Raw genomic sequence first — 13,251 nt, 5'->3', positions numbered from 1 at the left:
CTGAGACTCACTGAGCTCTGAGCTCTTCTTGCTCCAAAATTTCTTTTGGGCAGGACCCAGGCAGTGACCTGTCAATCACCCCTGTCTCACGCAGCACCTTGGCTTCCCCATGAACTTGACCTTGAAAGTGGAACCTGAAGTTGACAGCCTGATATCCCCAGACACAGGTCAAGTACATGTGCAGGGCAAGATGGGAGGAGCCAGGCCAAGCTACCAAGCCTTGGGTCTCACTCATCTGTCCTGCTCAGCAGCTGCCCAAACAGCACCAAGCCAGGGTCCCCTAAGGTGCAGTCACCAAAAGGCTCTTGGTAATGATAATACTAATAATTACAACAACAGATAGGTGTTTAAGCCCAGTGGTTAGCGTGTCCATATCCAACATGGGAGCACTTGGGTCCAGTCCAAGTGGCTTCAGCTCCCTGCTAACTCAGACCCTGGGAGGTAGCAGGTAGTTGCCCACAAGTCATGTGGGAGACCCAGACTGAGTTCTGGCTCCTGGATTTGGCCAAACCTAGCCCTGCCTGGCCACTGTGGGCATTTGAGGAATGAAGCAGTGGATAAGAAGGTTCTCTTGGGCTCTCTGTAAGAAAGAAGACCCCACCCAGCATGCTGGCAGCCCCTCTACCTCTCCTGCCTTCCTTTTACCAGACGCTGCCCACCCCCACCCCGACCCCTGGCCACCACCAACCCAGCCAGCCCACCTTATTCTTCTGGGGTCCCGGCTTCTGCTCCTCGAGCTTGATCCCCTGTAGAGACAAGGAGAAGAGAACCCTAGGAGAGGCCAAGGCCATCCAAGGGGGCCCACGATGGCATGAGCTGCCAGCCTGGCCTTGCTGACTAGGCCAGGAACAATCCCAGCAATGGCAGTTGGCATCAGCCAGGCCACGCTTTGCTGCCATCTGTCTGCTGCCAGTCCCAGACTGAACATCCAAGCAGTTGGGTGGGTTAGCAGCCATAGCACTAGAGCTCAGCTCTCCAACCCTGCCACATACAAGCCCTGTGATCTTAGGAAAGTCTCAGAAACCTCTGGTGAGGCCACCTTCTCATCTGGAACACTGATGGGCACACATAACAGGCGTGATGGGTAATCACTCTCATCACAAGTACGACGGTCATCTTGGAGCCTTCCTACCTTCCACAGGGCCGCAGAGCCAGCAGGCTAGGGAAAGACTCAGACTCACTCTGTCACAGCCAGCACTGGGGACCAAGGCCTTTGAACTCCGTCCTCCCAGCGTGAGGGGACAGGCCTGGTCCTCACTACACCACAAGCCTCCTTGTTGCGACCCTTAAGATCTTGGAGCCTCCAATGCTGTACCCATCCAGGAGGACTTGAGCTCCCACCTCCCATCTCCTGGAGGCCGGGGTCAGACACAGCCCCTGGGGCTCAACCACAGGCACAAGCAAGAGTATTCCTTATCCAGCAGCTCTACAGACAGACTCTGCCTGACCTAGGGCAGTGGAAGGAGGTCAGAGATATTGTTTGCATCAATCAGGCAAAGCTGAGAGAAGCAGCTCCTGTCGCAAAGGGAAACTCAGAAACAGCTGCTGCCTGATTATAACCCAAAGGACTTCCCAGGAGTCTCCTCCGAAGCTCAGGACACCTTCTCACCAGCAAGGACACCAAAATCCCCTGGGGGAAGGCATGTGCCTAAATCACACGGCAAAGGAATGGCAGCGGGTCACCTGTCCTGCACATGCCTGACCACGCCTACACTGCCTGGTCCCTGGGGCTCCGGCCAACAGCTGGGACTGGACACAGCTTCTCTGGAGTTAGCCTGCAGCATCATCCAGAGGGCATGGGAGGGCCCCTCTCCTCGCCCCAACAACAGGTGCTTCTCTCACACCCAGGGGAAGTACCTGGGTGGCCTGGCCAAGTGGATGGGTGGAGAGGGTCTGATATCAGGAGTTTGTTTTGGGTGTCCTGCATGAGTCACCCCTGACTGGGAACAGCCTCTGAGGCAGAAGAGTAAACGCCATCTCTCCTCCTCCCCCTACACACACACACACACACACACAGCTTCTGCTGGCTCTGCGCCCTCTCCCCTCCTCCTCCACCTGGGCAACAGGTATCACCACCCTTCTCTCTTCTGCCCCCAGAAAAAACTGAGGCTCAAAGCACCCTGGGTGGCCCTGAACCCAGCCTTGTGGGGGACCCTCTTGCTCCGTAAGGAGTATGTGCCCTTCTTCCAATTCCCAGATGCCTGAGCTGCGTCTACCCACACCACACATCCCTTCCTCCCCACAGGTCCCCACCATGGAAGCTGCCAGGAGCCAGAGCCCTGTAATCAGAGGGTAGGGTCCCTGGCACTGGCAAGCCGAGCTTTTCCTGAGACGGCACTGGCAAATCACGCGGGTGTTGGGAGACACAGGTGGAGTGACAGCAAGACCTGAGCCCTAGGGAGGCTCCCCATCAGGGTGAGAAGACAACCCCACAGCCTCCAAATAGCAGAATGCACAAGACTGAGGCCAGACGCCAAGGCCTTGAGGGGGAGAGGGAGAGACCAGGAGACCCGCAAAGACCCCGCAAATGCCCAGACTGTGGGGGCGAGTCCTGGCTGGGCCCTAGGCACTGAGCGCTTAATGCTATCCTACTGCCTGCCCCTCCCTGTCCCAGCAGCGGTCAACCTCAGTGGGGCAACAGGGTTCCTCGGCGCATGTAGGATGCACTAGGGCCAACACACTGCCGGGCATGGCAGCAGCTTGTGGTAGTGACACCATCGCTGGAGCATCTGTTCCTGATGCAGCCCCCACCCTCAGGAGATTCATCTCAGCTCTGCCAGGAGTGGCCCCGGCCCCTGGAGCTCTCAGATGATTATTGTATTAACTCCCTCCTCCCCTGAGCCGAGAGCAGCCACTTAGGATGACGGTATCCCAATGCCATAGCCCTGAAGCGGCTGTCTAGTCATTCACTCTTGAGTGTGTTTCCTTCCCGGCTTTGTGCCTCAGTATTCTCTCACCTATCTGCCTTACTTCTAAGAGGAAAAAAAAAAAAAAAAAAAAGACACCTGTCAATCTCCAAGCCCAGAGGAGTACTGGGAAGAACGACAAGTCCATGAGAAAATATTATTGCATTTCAGTACAAAAAGCTAAAGGTTTATCGCTTCTCGGCCTTTCGGCTAAGATCAAGTGTAAAAAGCTAAAGGTTCACCAACGCTAGTAAGGATACAAAGTGCCACCTTGAGCATCCCTGAGGCCCTGTGGCTGGGGCCATTTTTTCAGGCAGTGTCCCCATGGGTGGTCCACACATCTCAACACAGGTTGGCCAGGAGCCTGCTGTTGAAGTGCTACCGTTCTGCTCCGACTCCTCCCACCATGCCCCTTAGACTTTCTGGCCCCCTGCACAGGTTCCCCGGGACCAGGGCCGCATCTCTCACCTGTGAGCCCTGCCCCGCGGTTTGCACCGGCACCTGTTCCAGGATTGCTCTGGGACACATAACCTTCGGACACTCAAGATTCTTATAGAAAATGATAGTCTTTACCTGTGCCCTATGATCCTCCCACATGCTTTCATCCTCTCCACGTTATCTATAATACCTGGCATACTATGAATGCTGTGCAAAGACTTGTTACAACGTATTGTTTAGGGAAGGATAAAGAAACAAAGTCCAGAGGGTGTCTAGTATCATGGCTGCTCTGCTGGGGAAGCCCTGCTTTGGCTCCTCCTCTCGGTTTTCTGGGCAAACAGCCTTCCCCCAGGTGCTGCTTTGGGGGCTCAGTGGTGCCATGGCCAGTCTCAGGTGAACCAGGCCCCAGGGCTCTTCTGTCCAGACAGCAGCTAGCACTGAGAGCCCAAAGGCCAGGGATGTGGCTGCTCTCGTCTTTGGGTGTGCTCACCTGCATTTTCTCCAGCATCTCGAAGAACTCAGCCGACTGAAAGACATAAAAAGGGGTGGGGAAAGAAGAAGCATCAGACAGGAGGTCCTGTCCCGCCCATCCTCCCTAAACAACCCCCCCTACACACACACACACACACACACACCAGCCCTCCACTGCCTGGAAGCTAGGGGGTGAGGGAGAGGCTTCCCCAGAGACAGCAATCATTTGCATCAAGAGGACAGATCATTGGCTTTTGTCTCTGCTGGACTCTAGGGCCAGAGCACTTCACACCACAGAAGCAAAAATGAAACAGATGTGGGCTAGCACTTAGCCCTGAGGACAGCAGCCCTTTCGTGGCTGTCCAGGGAGACTGGGGCCACCAAGGTCTCCCGAAAGACTTCCAGACAGATTTGTTATTTGCGAAGTTTTCACCCCCACGGGGGCCAAGAGGTCCAGATGCCTGGGGAGTCAGTCTCCAGCTGCTGCAGCCACACAGCCCTCCACCCCCTCCTCAGAAACGTAACTCAGAAGCCAATAGTAGCAAGGAAGGCAGAGCCACGGCCGCAGCACTGCCACCTCTGCCCCTTCCCCTGCACCCCCAAGATACTGTATGGGACTCTAGAGCTAATGAAGTCTGAAAAACACTCAGTGGAGCTGCCAGGGCCCAAGTGCATTATTTTAAAAACCTCCGACTGCAGTCGGGGGTTCAGCCTAGTGGCTAAGATACCACCAGCTGGGGGACTGGCGCAGTAGCCTAGCAGCTAGAGTCTTCGCCTTGCATGCAACGGGATCCTGTATGGGTGCCACTTAGTATCCTGGCTGCTCCACCTCCCATCCAGCTCCCTGCTTGTGGCCTGGGAAAGCAGTCGAGGATGGCCCAAAGCCACATAGAAGACCCAGCAGAAGCTCCTGGCTTCAGATTGGTTCAGCTCTGGTCATTGCGGCCACTTGGGGAGTGAACCTGCAGATGGAAGATCTTTCTGTCTCCTTTTCTCTCTGTATAGTTGATTTTTCCAACAAAAATAATTAAATCTTTAAAAAAAAAAAAAAAAAAAGAGCCAGCTGGGACGGCCCTCCAAAGTCCCCAGGCCCCTTCCCATGGAAACAGCTGTACTCTCCTGTACTAACGTCGCTGCTCATGTCTGCCCAGACCAGGCAGGCCTCAGGTGAACTCACAAAGAAGGAAGAGCAGCAACGGGTGGGGACACATCTCTACTGATTCTTCCTGCATATGCAAGGCCCACCCCATCCCTAAACACTCTCCAGCCCTCTGCAGGCACCAGGGGGCCAGGGCTATCTGAGGCCCACACTGCTCTCAGAATTCTTCCAAAGAGGCCCTAAGAAGTCACCTGGAGAGAGTCATTTCTATTGCTGACCCTAAATAACCTAAACAACCTCTCAGGCCAAAGCTGACAATCCTGCAAGGCAGAGTGCGGAAATCCCAAGTGTGACGATATGGGATGGACTTGGAACCCATATGCAACCCCCTTGGCACCCCCTCCCTCCAGCCAGAAACAGCCACCTAACACTCAGACCCCAAATTGCCCTTCCCACCCATTTGCTCGGGGCAAAAGTGGACGGTCCACACCTTGCTTTCTAGCCAATCCAAAAGTCTGAGACTGGCAGACAGGAGCAGCCCCACAGGTCAGCGAGGACAGTGGCAGCAACAACGAACCCTTTAAAGAAGCAGACGTCAGACCCAGTAGTTCCTCTCCTAGAAACCCAGCCCCTAACACACCAACACACATGCTTGGAGATTCTACGAGAGACACGGCTCATGGCTGCATGGCCTATGTTAGTAACAAGTGTAAATGCTAAACTGTGGGAAACAGGTCAGATTCCGTTACAGACACAAAGTCGCATACAAATACGATAAACATCAGGATGTTAGTAAATCAATAACTTGGATGGAATGGACAGATTCCTAGAAAGCTCCAAATGACCAAAAGTGACTCAAAAAGAAGCAGAAAATCTAAAAGGACATAACTTGCCAAGACATTGAACTAGTGATCAAAAACTACCCACAAAGGGGTAGACTAGATGGTTTCATTCATAGTTTTCCCAGACATTTTAACGAACTAATATTAATTTCTCATTTATTCTCAATTAAGTGAAAAAGACAGCCCAGAGACTGGGAGGAAATGTTCGCAACTGATAGATCTGATAAAGGACCTACATTGTGTGTGTGTGTGTGTGTGCGCGTGCGCACGCATATACATATTATATACACACATACATATACTTTTAAGTAATAAAGCAAATAAATTATAAAATGAACAAATAATCTGAATACATATTTCCCAGAGAAGATATACAAATGAACAACAAGCATATGAAAATAGAGTCAACATTATTCATCATCAGACAATGCCGATTAAAACCACAACCAGATACTAGTCATAGCTCACAAATCAAACAACAGAAAAGAGCAAATGTTGACAAGGCTGTGGAGTAACTGGAGGCCTCATAGAGTGTTAGTGGGAATCTCAAACAGAGCAGCTGTTGTGGAAAATAATTTGGCGGATCCTCCAAAAGTTAAACATAGGCGCAGTCACTTGGGATGGTCACACACCACGTGGGAGGAAGTGGGGTCCATATCCAACTCTGACTCCCACCTCCAGAGACAATGCAGGCTCAGCGAGGAAGCGGGGATGGCTCAAGTGGGAGGTCTGCATTGCAGCCCCCTGCTCCTGGCATAGCCCCACAGCCCAGTCTCAGCCATGGAGAACACTGAGCAATGTTCCAGAAGAGAGCTGTCTCCTCCCACTTTCTCTATCTTTGCCTTTCAAATAAATAAACACAATGTTAACGTCTCTGACTCTGAAATGCATTCTTGTGGATCTACCCACAGAACTGAAAACAGTGCACCCACGTTCGTCCCAGCACTGTCATGCTTGCCAAAGAGTGAAAACAACCCATGTGTCCATCAATTAAGTGTATCCTGTCATACAAAAGGCTAGCACTGACAGAGAGAAATGTCCTACTGAAGCACGCTACAACCTAGCACAACTCTGAAGACATGACACTACGTGAAAGCAGGTAGCAGGAGAGACCACACACATCACACGTTTCCGTTAACATGTAGTGTCCATTAGGAGCAAATTCACAGAGATAGCAAGTAGACTAGTGGTTGCCTAGGGTTCAGGGCATCGCAGGAGGATGAGAGCTCAGAGGCACTGGGTTCCTTTCTGAGGCGATGACAATGTTCTAAAATGGGCTGTGGTGACAGTCGCACGGTTCTGTGAATAGACCAAAAAACCACCGAGTTGTCCACTGTAAATGGGTGACATATGGTATGTAAATTTCGTCTCAGGAAAGCTGCTCAGAAAAGCCACACACCCATTCAAAAAGGAAGCAAGAGACATGTACTGTTACCTAAGATGTTTTCCAAGATGTACCTGGCTGAAATGAACAGCAAATCAGAGATCATGGGAGTGTGATCATCCCACTCTTGTTAAAAAAAAAAAAAATTAAAAACCAAACCTCAAGCTGCATCTGTATATGGAAATGATCTGGGAGGATTACCTCAAGTGATTCCATGGAGAAAGGAGGATGAGAATGGAGAAGGGCTTGATACGTGGCCTCATGCACCAGTATGTAGACCGTTGCTGCTTAACACATAAACTTTAGATCAATATGTTCCATAAAGGCAGCCAAAAAAAAAATGAGCAATGAATGGTTGAAGGAGAAACACACAACGACCAATCAACATGGCAACATGCCCAATCCCACTAGTTATTTAGAAAATGAAGATGAAAAGATAATATCTTTCATCTATCAGATTGGCCTGGTTGACAATGACATAGGAACTGTAGGTCAGCTCACACCTGGTCTAACCCTTTCAAAACAACTCAGCACTATGCGTCCCAAGCACCCTGCGGTCTAACATCCTCACTCAAAGCACCCTATCCTAAAGCAATATTAGAGCAACCGCACAAGGACATACACACAAGGATGCTACCAAGGCATGATCGGGAGAGAAGCTATTACCTCGTAGCGAGGCTAACAACAACAACACACAGGAGTATCCTCACATCAGAAAACATGGCAAGACACTTGTGCAAATCACGCTGAAAGATTCACAGCAAGGAGACAGTGCAGCAAGCTAATCCTCCACCTGCAAGGGCCAGCATCCCACATGGGCTCCAATTTGTGTCCCAGCTGCTCCAATTCTGGTGCAGCTTCCTGCTTATAGCCAGCAAAACAGTAAAGGACAACTCAAGTCCTTGGGTACCTGCACTGGCGTGGGAGACTCAGAGAAAGCTCCTGGCTCCTGGTTTTGAACTGGCTCAGCTCCAGCTGTTGCAGCCATTTAGGGAGTGAATCAACAAATGGAAGATCTTCCTGCTCTCTCTGTCTCTCCCTCGCTGTAAACTCTGCCTTTCAAATTAATTAAGTAAGTAAAAGATTCACAGCAATTGTTAAGTGAGAAAGGGTATAGAATGAGGGAATTCCACTACTTTCAATTCTATATGGAAAACCTGTGTGTGTGTGTGTGTGTGTGTGTGTGTCGGTCTGTCTGTCTGTGTGTTTGTTCTGTATACAGGTACACTCATCACCATTCCAAAGAAAATCATCCTAAACATACCAAAAAGAGGTACAGGTAATGATGATTTTATTTTTCTTCCTTTTGCCTTATTGGTATTTTTAGACATCTTTACAACAATTACAACTATTTTTGCAACTAATCAATGTGTTTCAGACATTGACACCTGGATGGAGGTTTTGGCAGGCCTATTTTTGCTTCCCCACTCTGGCCACAGGTCCTCCCGCGGCTTCATGGCAAGGCGAATGCCAAAGCGCAGGCACGTAGTCTGCCGGGCCTGTGACAGTGCTGGGAACCCCCAGTTCATCCCCAAGCACGTCCTCAGCTCTGTGGAGACTAAGCAGCTTTCCTAAATCACCCCCAAACCCAGCTCACTCCCTGTCATCCACGTGAGCTAGCAAAGAACCTGAAGAGAGTGGCCCGTAAATGTGCCAGGATTGCTAACAGGACAGCCTAACTAGACAATGCCCATGCTAACTGGTCCATCCGTTAACCCCAATGGATTAAACTTCAAAGGCATGGCCTGGATGGTGAGGACATCCAGCAAGGGCCCAGCTTCTAGGACACTTGACCTCAATTACGAGCCAGCACTGTCCAGAGCTGCACAGAATGACCTGCACCACAGGGAGTCTGAGGAGGCAAAAGGCAACTTTGCTGGGAGGTCAAGTTTCATTCCTCATTGTTGTGAAAGGAATGACTCCAAAAAAAATCTAAGCGTTCAAAATGACTTCTGTGGGCGTAGAATCTGGGAGTCGCTCGGCCGCACAGCTCTAGCTCATACTTTCTCAAGTGGTTGCGAGCTGGCACGTCAGTGGGGGCTGCAGTCCCTTGCAGTCTTGACTCTCACAATGGCACCACAAACGTGGCTACTAGCAGGAGGACACATTGCCTTGTCATCCAGGACCTCTCCACAGGCTGCTTGAGGGTCCTCAAAACATGGCAGCTAATGCCCCCCCCAAAAAAAAGCAGGGGACATGAGGAAGCTGTAGCGCTGTTTATGACCTAGTCCGAGATTATGCACTGCCACTGCCACTTTACCCCACTCATGAGAGGTCAAAGTTCAAGTCCAGAAGGACTTATGGGAAAGGGTGCTGGGTCCCTCCTCATAAACAGGCATCAGGAAACATGTAACAAATCTTAGAACCAAAGCAGCAAGGAAGGCTTCCTGTAACAGCCAGGATTCCAGGCAGACTTTAAAATGCATGGAGAGAATCCACTTGACCATGAAGGGGAGAAGAGGGTAAGGGATGTGGGCAGAGCTGCAAAAGGGACCAGTACTATGGCACAGAGCATTAAGCTAACAACTTGCAACACCAGCATCTCATATCAGATCACCGGTTCAAGTCCCGGCTGTTCCTCTTCCAATCCAGCTCCCTACCGATGAGTCTGGGAAAGAACAGAGAACGGCCCAAGTGCTTGTGTCCCTGACACCCATGTGGGAGATCCCAAAGAAGCTCCAGCTCCTGAGTTCAGCTTGACCCAGCCCTGGTTGTCACAGCTATTCGAGGGATGAACCAGTGAGTGGAAGTGCATTCTCTCATGCTCGCTCTCTCTCTCTCTCTCTCTCATTCTCTCTCTCATCCAGTCTTTCAAATAAAATTTTAAAGAAACTTTTCAGTGGGAAAAGGAAGCACCATGCATATCCGATGGATGGTGAGCAGATCAGCCTGGCTGGACCAAGGCCTCTGAGTCCAAGCTTCTGAAGGTCAGACGGGACTGGAACGCTTGGCCAAGAGGTGAGACTGACAGCGGGAGCTCAGGCTGACACACAAAGCAGTGCCCTGCTGCTTGGGCCCACGGGCAGCAGAGCCCAGTGATCAAAGGCCAGGTCCAGAGTGTGGGGCTCAGCTGCCAGTGCACAGCTAGCTGGCATGAGGTATGTGACCTAGGGTCTTGAACCCTCTGGAATTTCCTTACCTGGAAACTGCCTCAGACAAAGCCTGACCTCGGGGGCTCTTACATGGAAGACATGAGAGTGTGTGCAGGGACCCGGTTCGACATGGGCCACAGTGAGTACTTAGCAAGCACATCTGTTAGCAAGAACGACTGGAAAGCTCGCTCCAAGAGGACACTTTATCCTAGAGGCTATGGGATACTTGATTTGCCAGGAATGATGGGATTCCTTTTAGGAGTGGGTGTGCGCTTTCCTGAATGAAGATGCTTGGGGACGTTGGGGCTGGCACCCATGCTGAGAAGGGCTGTGACTCAGCCTTGACCATGAGCCCTGCACCAGGCGGACCGCTCCTGCGTAGACAATGCCCAGGAGCAGACCACAGGCAGTGGCAACTTGACCCCACTCCTCCACGCCCCACTGAACTTTCTGAAGGGACCAGCCCAACTGGGTAGACGATGAGTCCCCCTTTTCCCCGAGGGGTTAGGTGACTCAGACCAGCCCATCAGACCCACCCACATCCACACACTCTGAGAAAACGGCTTACACTGTCAGGAACCCTCAGCAGTCTCTCAATAAATCTTCTGTGACTCACTGGGGCACTGTCCCCCACGCCCTGCAGGCCAAACTGAAGTCCCGCCTGGGGCACCCGTGGGAAGGGGATCTCCCTCCAGAGAGGAAGCGGCTCTGAGCTTTGGCGGAAGAATGTACTGCCTTCGCGTCCATAGCAGCGGCCTCTCAGCCGCCTGGTTTATTATTAGCAGCAGCTGTTGCCACCCAGCCAGCAATTCCCCCTCGGGCTCCGCTGTCACCACCAGGCAAGTAGGCCGTGAAATCACCACACGGGCCCAGGGCTTAGTCAAAGAAGGCACAGGATCCCTCCTGGCCACCACACCTCCCCATAGCGTAATGTCCCCGGCTTTCTGGGAAGAGTGGGCACTGCCAGGGCACATTTGCACAGGGACTGCCTGGTGCCAGTGAGGTCTGGGAAGTCCCTGAGTGGGTGGCAGGGCAGAAGCTGGGAAAGGAATGTGGGATCTGCCAGTCCCTGTGGAGCTTGGGGGTGGGATGCCTCCAGAATGACGCCCAAGTCCCTTAGATAAAACATTCCGGTGTTTGCATACAACCTCTGCACATCCTCCCATAGACTTCATGGTGTTGTGGTGTGTTTACTGATTTTATACGACAGGGAAAGAGACAGCCACACAGAGAGAGCAAGTTCCCATCTGTTGGTTCACTCCCTAAATGTTCACAATTGCTGGGGCCTGGCCCCAGCTAATAACCAGGAACTCAAGTCAGGTCTCGCACGTGGGTGTCAGGGTCACAGCTACTTGAGCCATCACCTGCTACCTCCAAGGGACATGTTTGTGAGAAGCTGGACTTGAGGGCGGACTTGAACCCTGGTACCCTGAAACATGATGTGGGTGTCCCAACCAGCACCTTAGCCACTAGGCCAAGGGTCATACCTTACATTGTTACTAGGATGCTTATAATCCTCTGCAGGTCGATGCCATGCTGCCTTATTCGGGAAAGAACAATGGGAAGTTTGTATACGCGCAGCACAAGACTAATTGTTTTCGGGGCTCGGCAGCGTGGCCTAGTGGCTAAGGTCCTCGCCTTGATCCCATATGGCCGCTGGTTCTAATCCCGGCAGCTCCACTTCCTCTCTATCTCTCCTCCTCTCAGTATATCTGACTTTGTAATAAAAATAAAAAAAATATAAATATATATAAGACTAATTGTTTTCAACACCTTGGATCCATGGTTGTGCAGATTCATAGAGATAGAGGGTCCAGCATATGGGGGAGGGGGGTCGCCACTCCCAGGTCCGGCACCTGTGCCCTGCCTGCATGCCCCTCTGGTCCAGACAGCTCTGCACCTGGATGTGGCTTCTTCATGCAGACCAGCAGCTGACTGTTCTTTCCCTCCTTATTGCACTTCAGCAGCAAGACCCTCACCACCACATCCCCCTCTTTCTTATCCAACCCTAGAACCTCAGCTCTGGGCTCCCCTCTTCTGCTCCAGAAGGTGGGGTCTGTTCACCTCTGGGCAGCGTTGCCCCACACCCTTCTCCCAAGAGGGGTCACAGGCACATGGCTCCCAGCACAGGATGATGCTGTCTGAAGGGGCTTGCAACCTTGCAGTGCAGCTCACACCAGCACCGACTCCCAGAGCTGTGCTAGGACCACACCCGCCAGCAGGTGCACGGCCTGGCATGTCCATCACCCGGTACATACCACACACTGACTATGCGATAGCCATCACCTCATTATCCCTGCCCAGTTCCATCCAAGACACCCGCTGAACAAAGGAACAGCAATAGCAAGGAGAAACATGACAAGGCAAGGACTTTTCTACCCATGTGGACTTCAGGGAAATGAGATGGAGATGCAGGTTGGACAGTCCTTGGGGGAGCAAAAATATGGGATCAGAGCAAGTCTCACACCCCCCACAGACACAGCACAAAGAGATTTCTGGAAAGATGAGGAAGCCAAGCCAAATGTGCCCAACAGCTGCCTGACTCGGCTGCTGGTTCAGAAGACAACCTGGGCAGGATGGGCAGGACTGGCTGTTCCCAGCAGGTGCACAGGGGACGCCTCACCAGGACAAAGGTCCTGAGGGCAGGACTTCATTACCAGGCCTCTTGCTGTGTTCCTGGACCTAGAAGCACCCAGAATTCAAGAGACATTCGTGAGAGACTGACCACTCCACCATGCAAGATGAGGATGAGGCAGCCAGTGCAGGCAGTCTTAGCCAGGGACTGGGCAGAGTTGGCTTCCAGCATGGTGAGGGCCAGGATATCTGCTCAGGAGCTGTCAATGTTCTTTGGCTGCAGACTGCAGCCCTCATGCTGGACAGCCAGTCTCATCTCCTACAGGGACCTCTACAACAAGCTGACCTCCACAACCAGGTCCTGTTGCCACTCAAGTTTCTCTCCATCGCCACTGCCACCAAACACCTGCCCACACCCCCTTCCCTCCCACTGCACTAAGCACTC

The 13,251-nt window shown here is 52.0% G+C and overlaps 1 protein-coding gene across 7 annotated transcripts in view; it reads right to left on the bottom strand.

The window, feature by feature from the left end:
* RAP1GAP2 (RAP1 GTPase activating protein 2) overlaps positions 1–13,251 on the bottom strand; it is a 171,573-nt gene that overhangs the window by 42,504 nt on the left and 115,818 nt on the right. For 5 of the 7 annotated variants that reach the window (XM_058676118.1, XM_058676122.1, XM_058676120.1 and 2 more), the window contains 2 exons: positions 3,835–3,870; positions 702–746 (listed from right to left, as the gene is read on the bottom strand). In XM_058676118.1, coding sequence (XP_058532101.1) covers positions 702–746; positions 3,835–3,870 — 81 coding nt within the window. The remainder of the gene's footprint in view (positions 1–701; positions 747–3,834; positions 3,871–13,251) is intronic. The other 2 variants (XM_058676121.1, XM_058676124.1) reach the window with 1 other exon arrangement.

Source organism: Ochotona princeps, chromosome 17 (genome assembly GCF_030435755.1).
Source record: "Ochotona princeps isolate mOchPri1 chromosome 17, mOchPri1.hap1, whole genome shotgun sequence".
NCBI classification, from domain to species: domain Eukaryota; kingdom Metazoa; phylum Chordata; class Mammalia; order Lagomorpha; family Ochotonidae; genus Ochotona; species Ochotona princeps.
The sequence above is the reverse complement of the archived record's forward strand: the minus strand, read 5'-3'. Positions and strand labels throughout refer to the sequence as shown.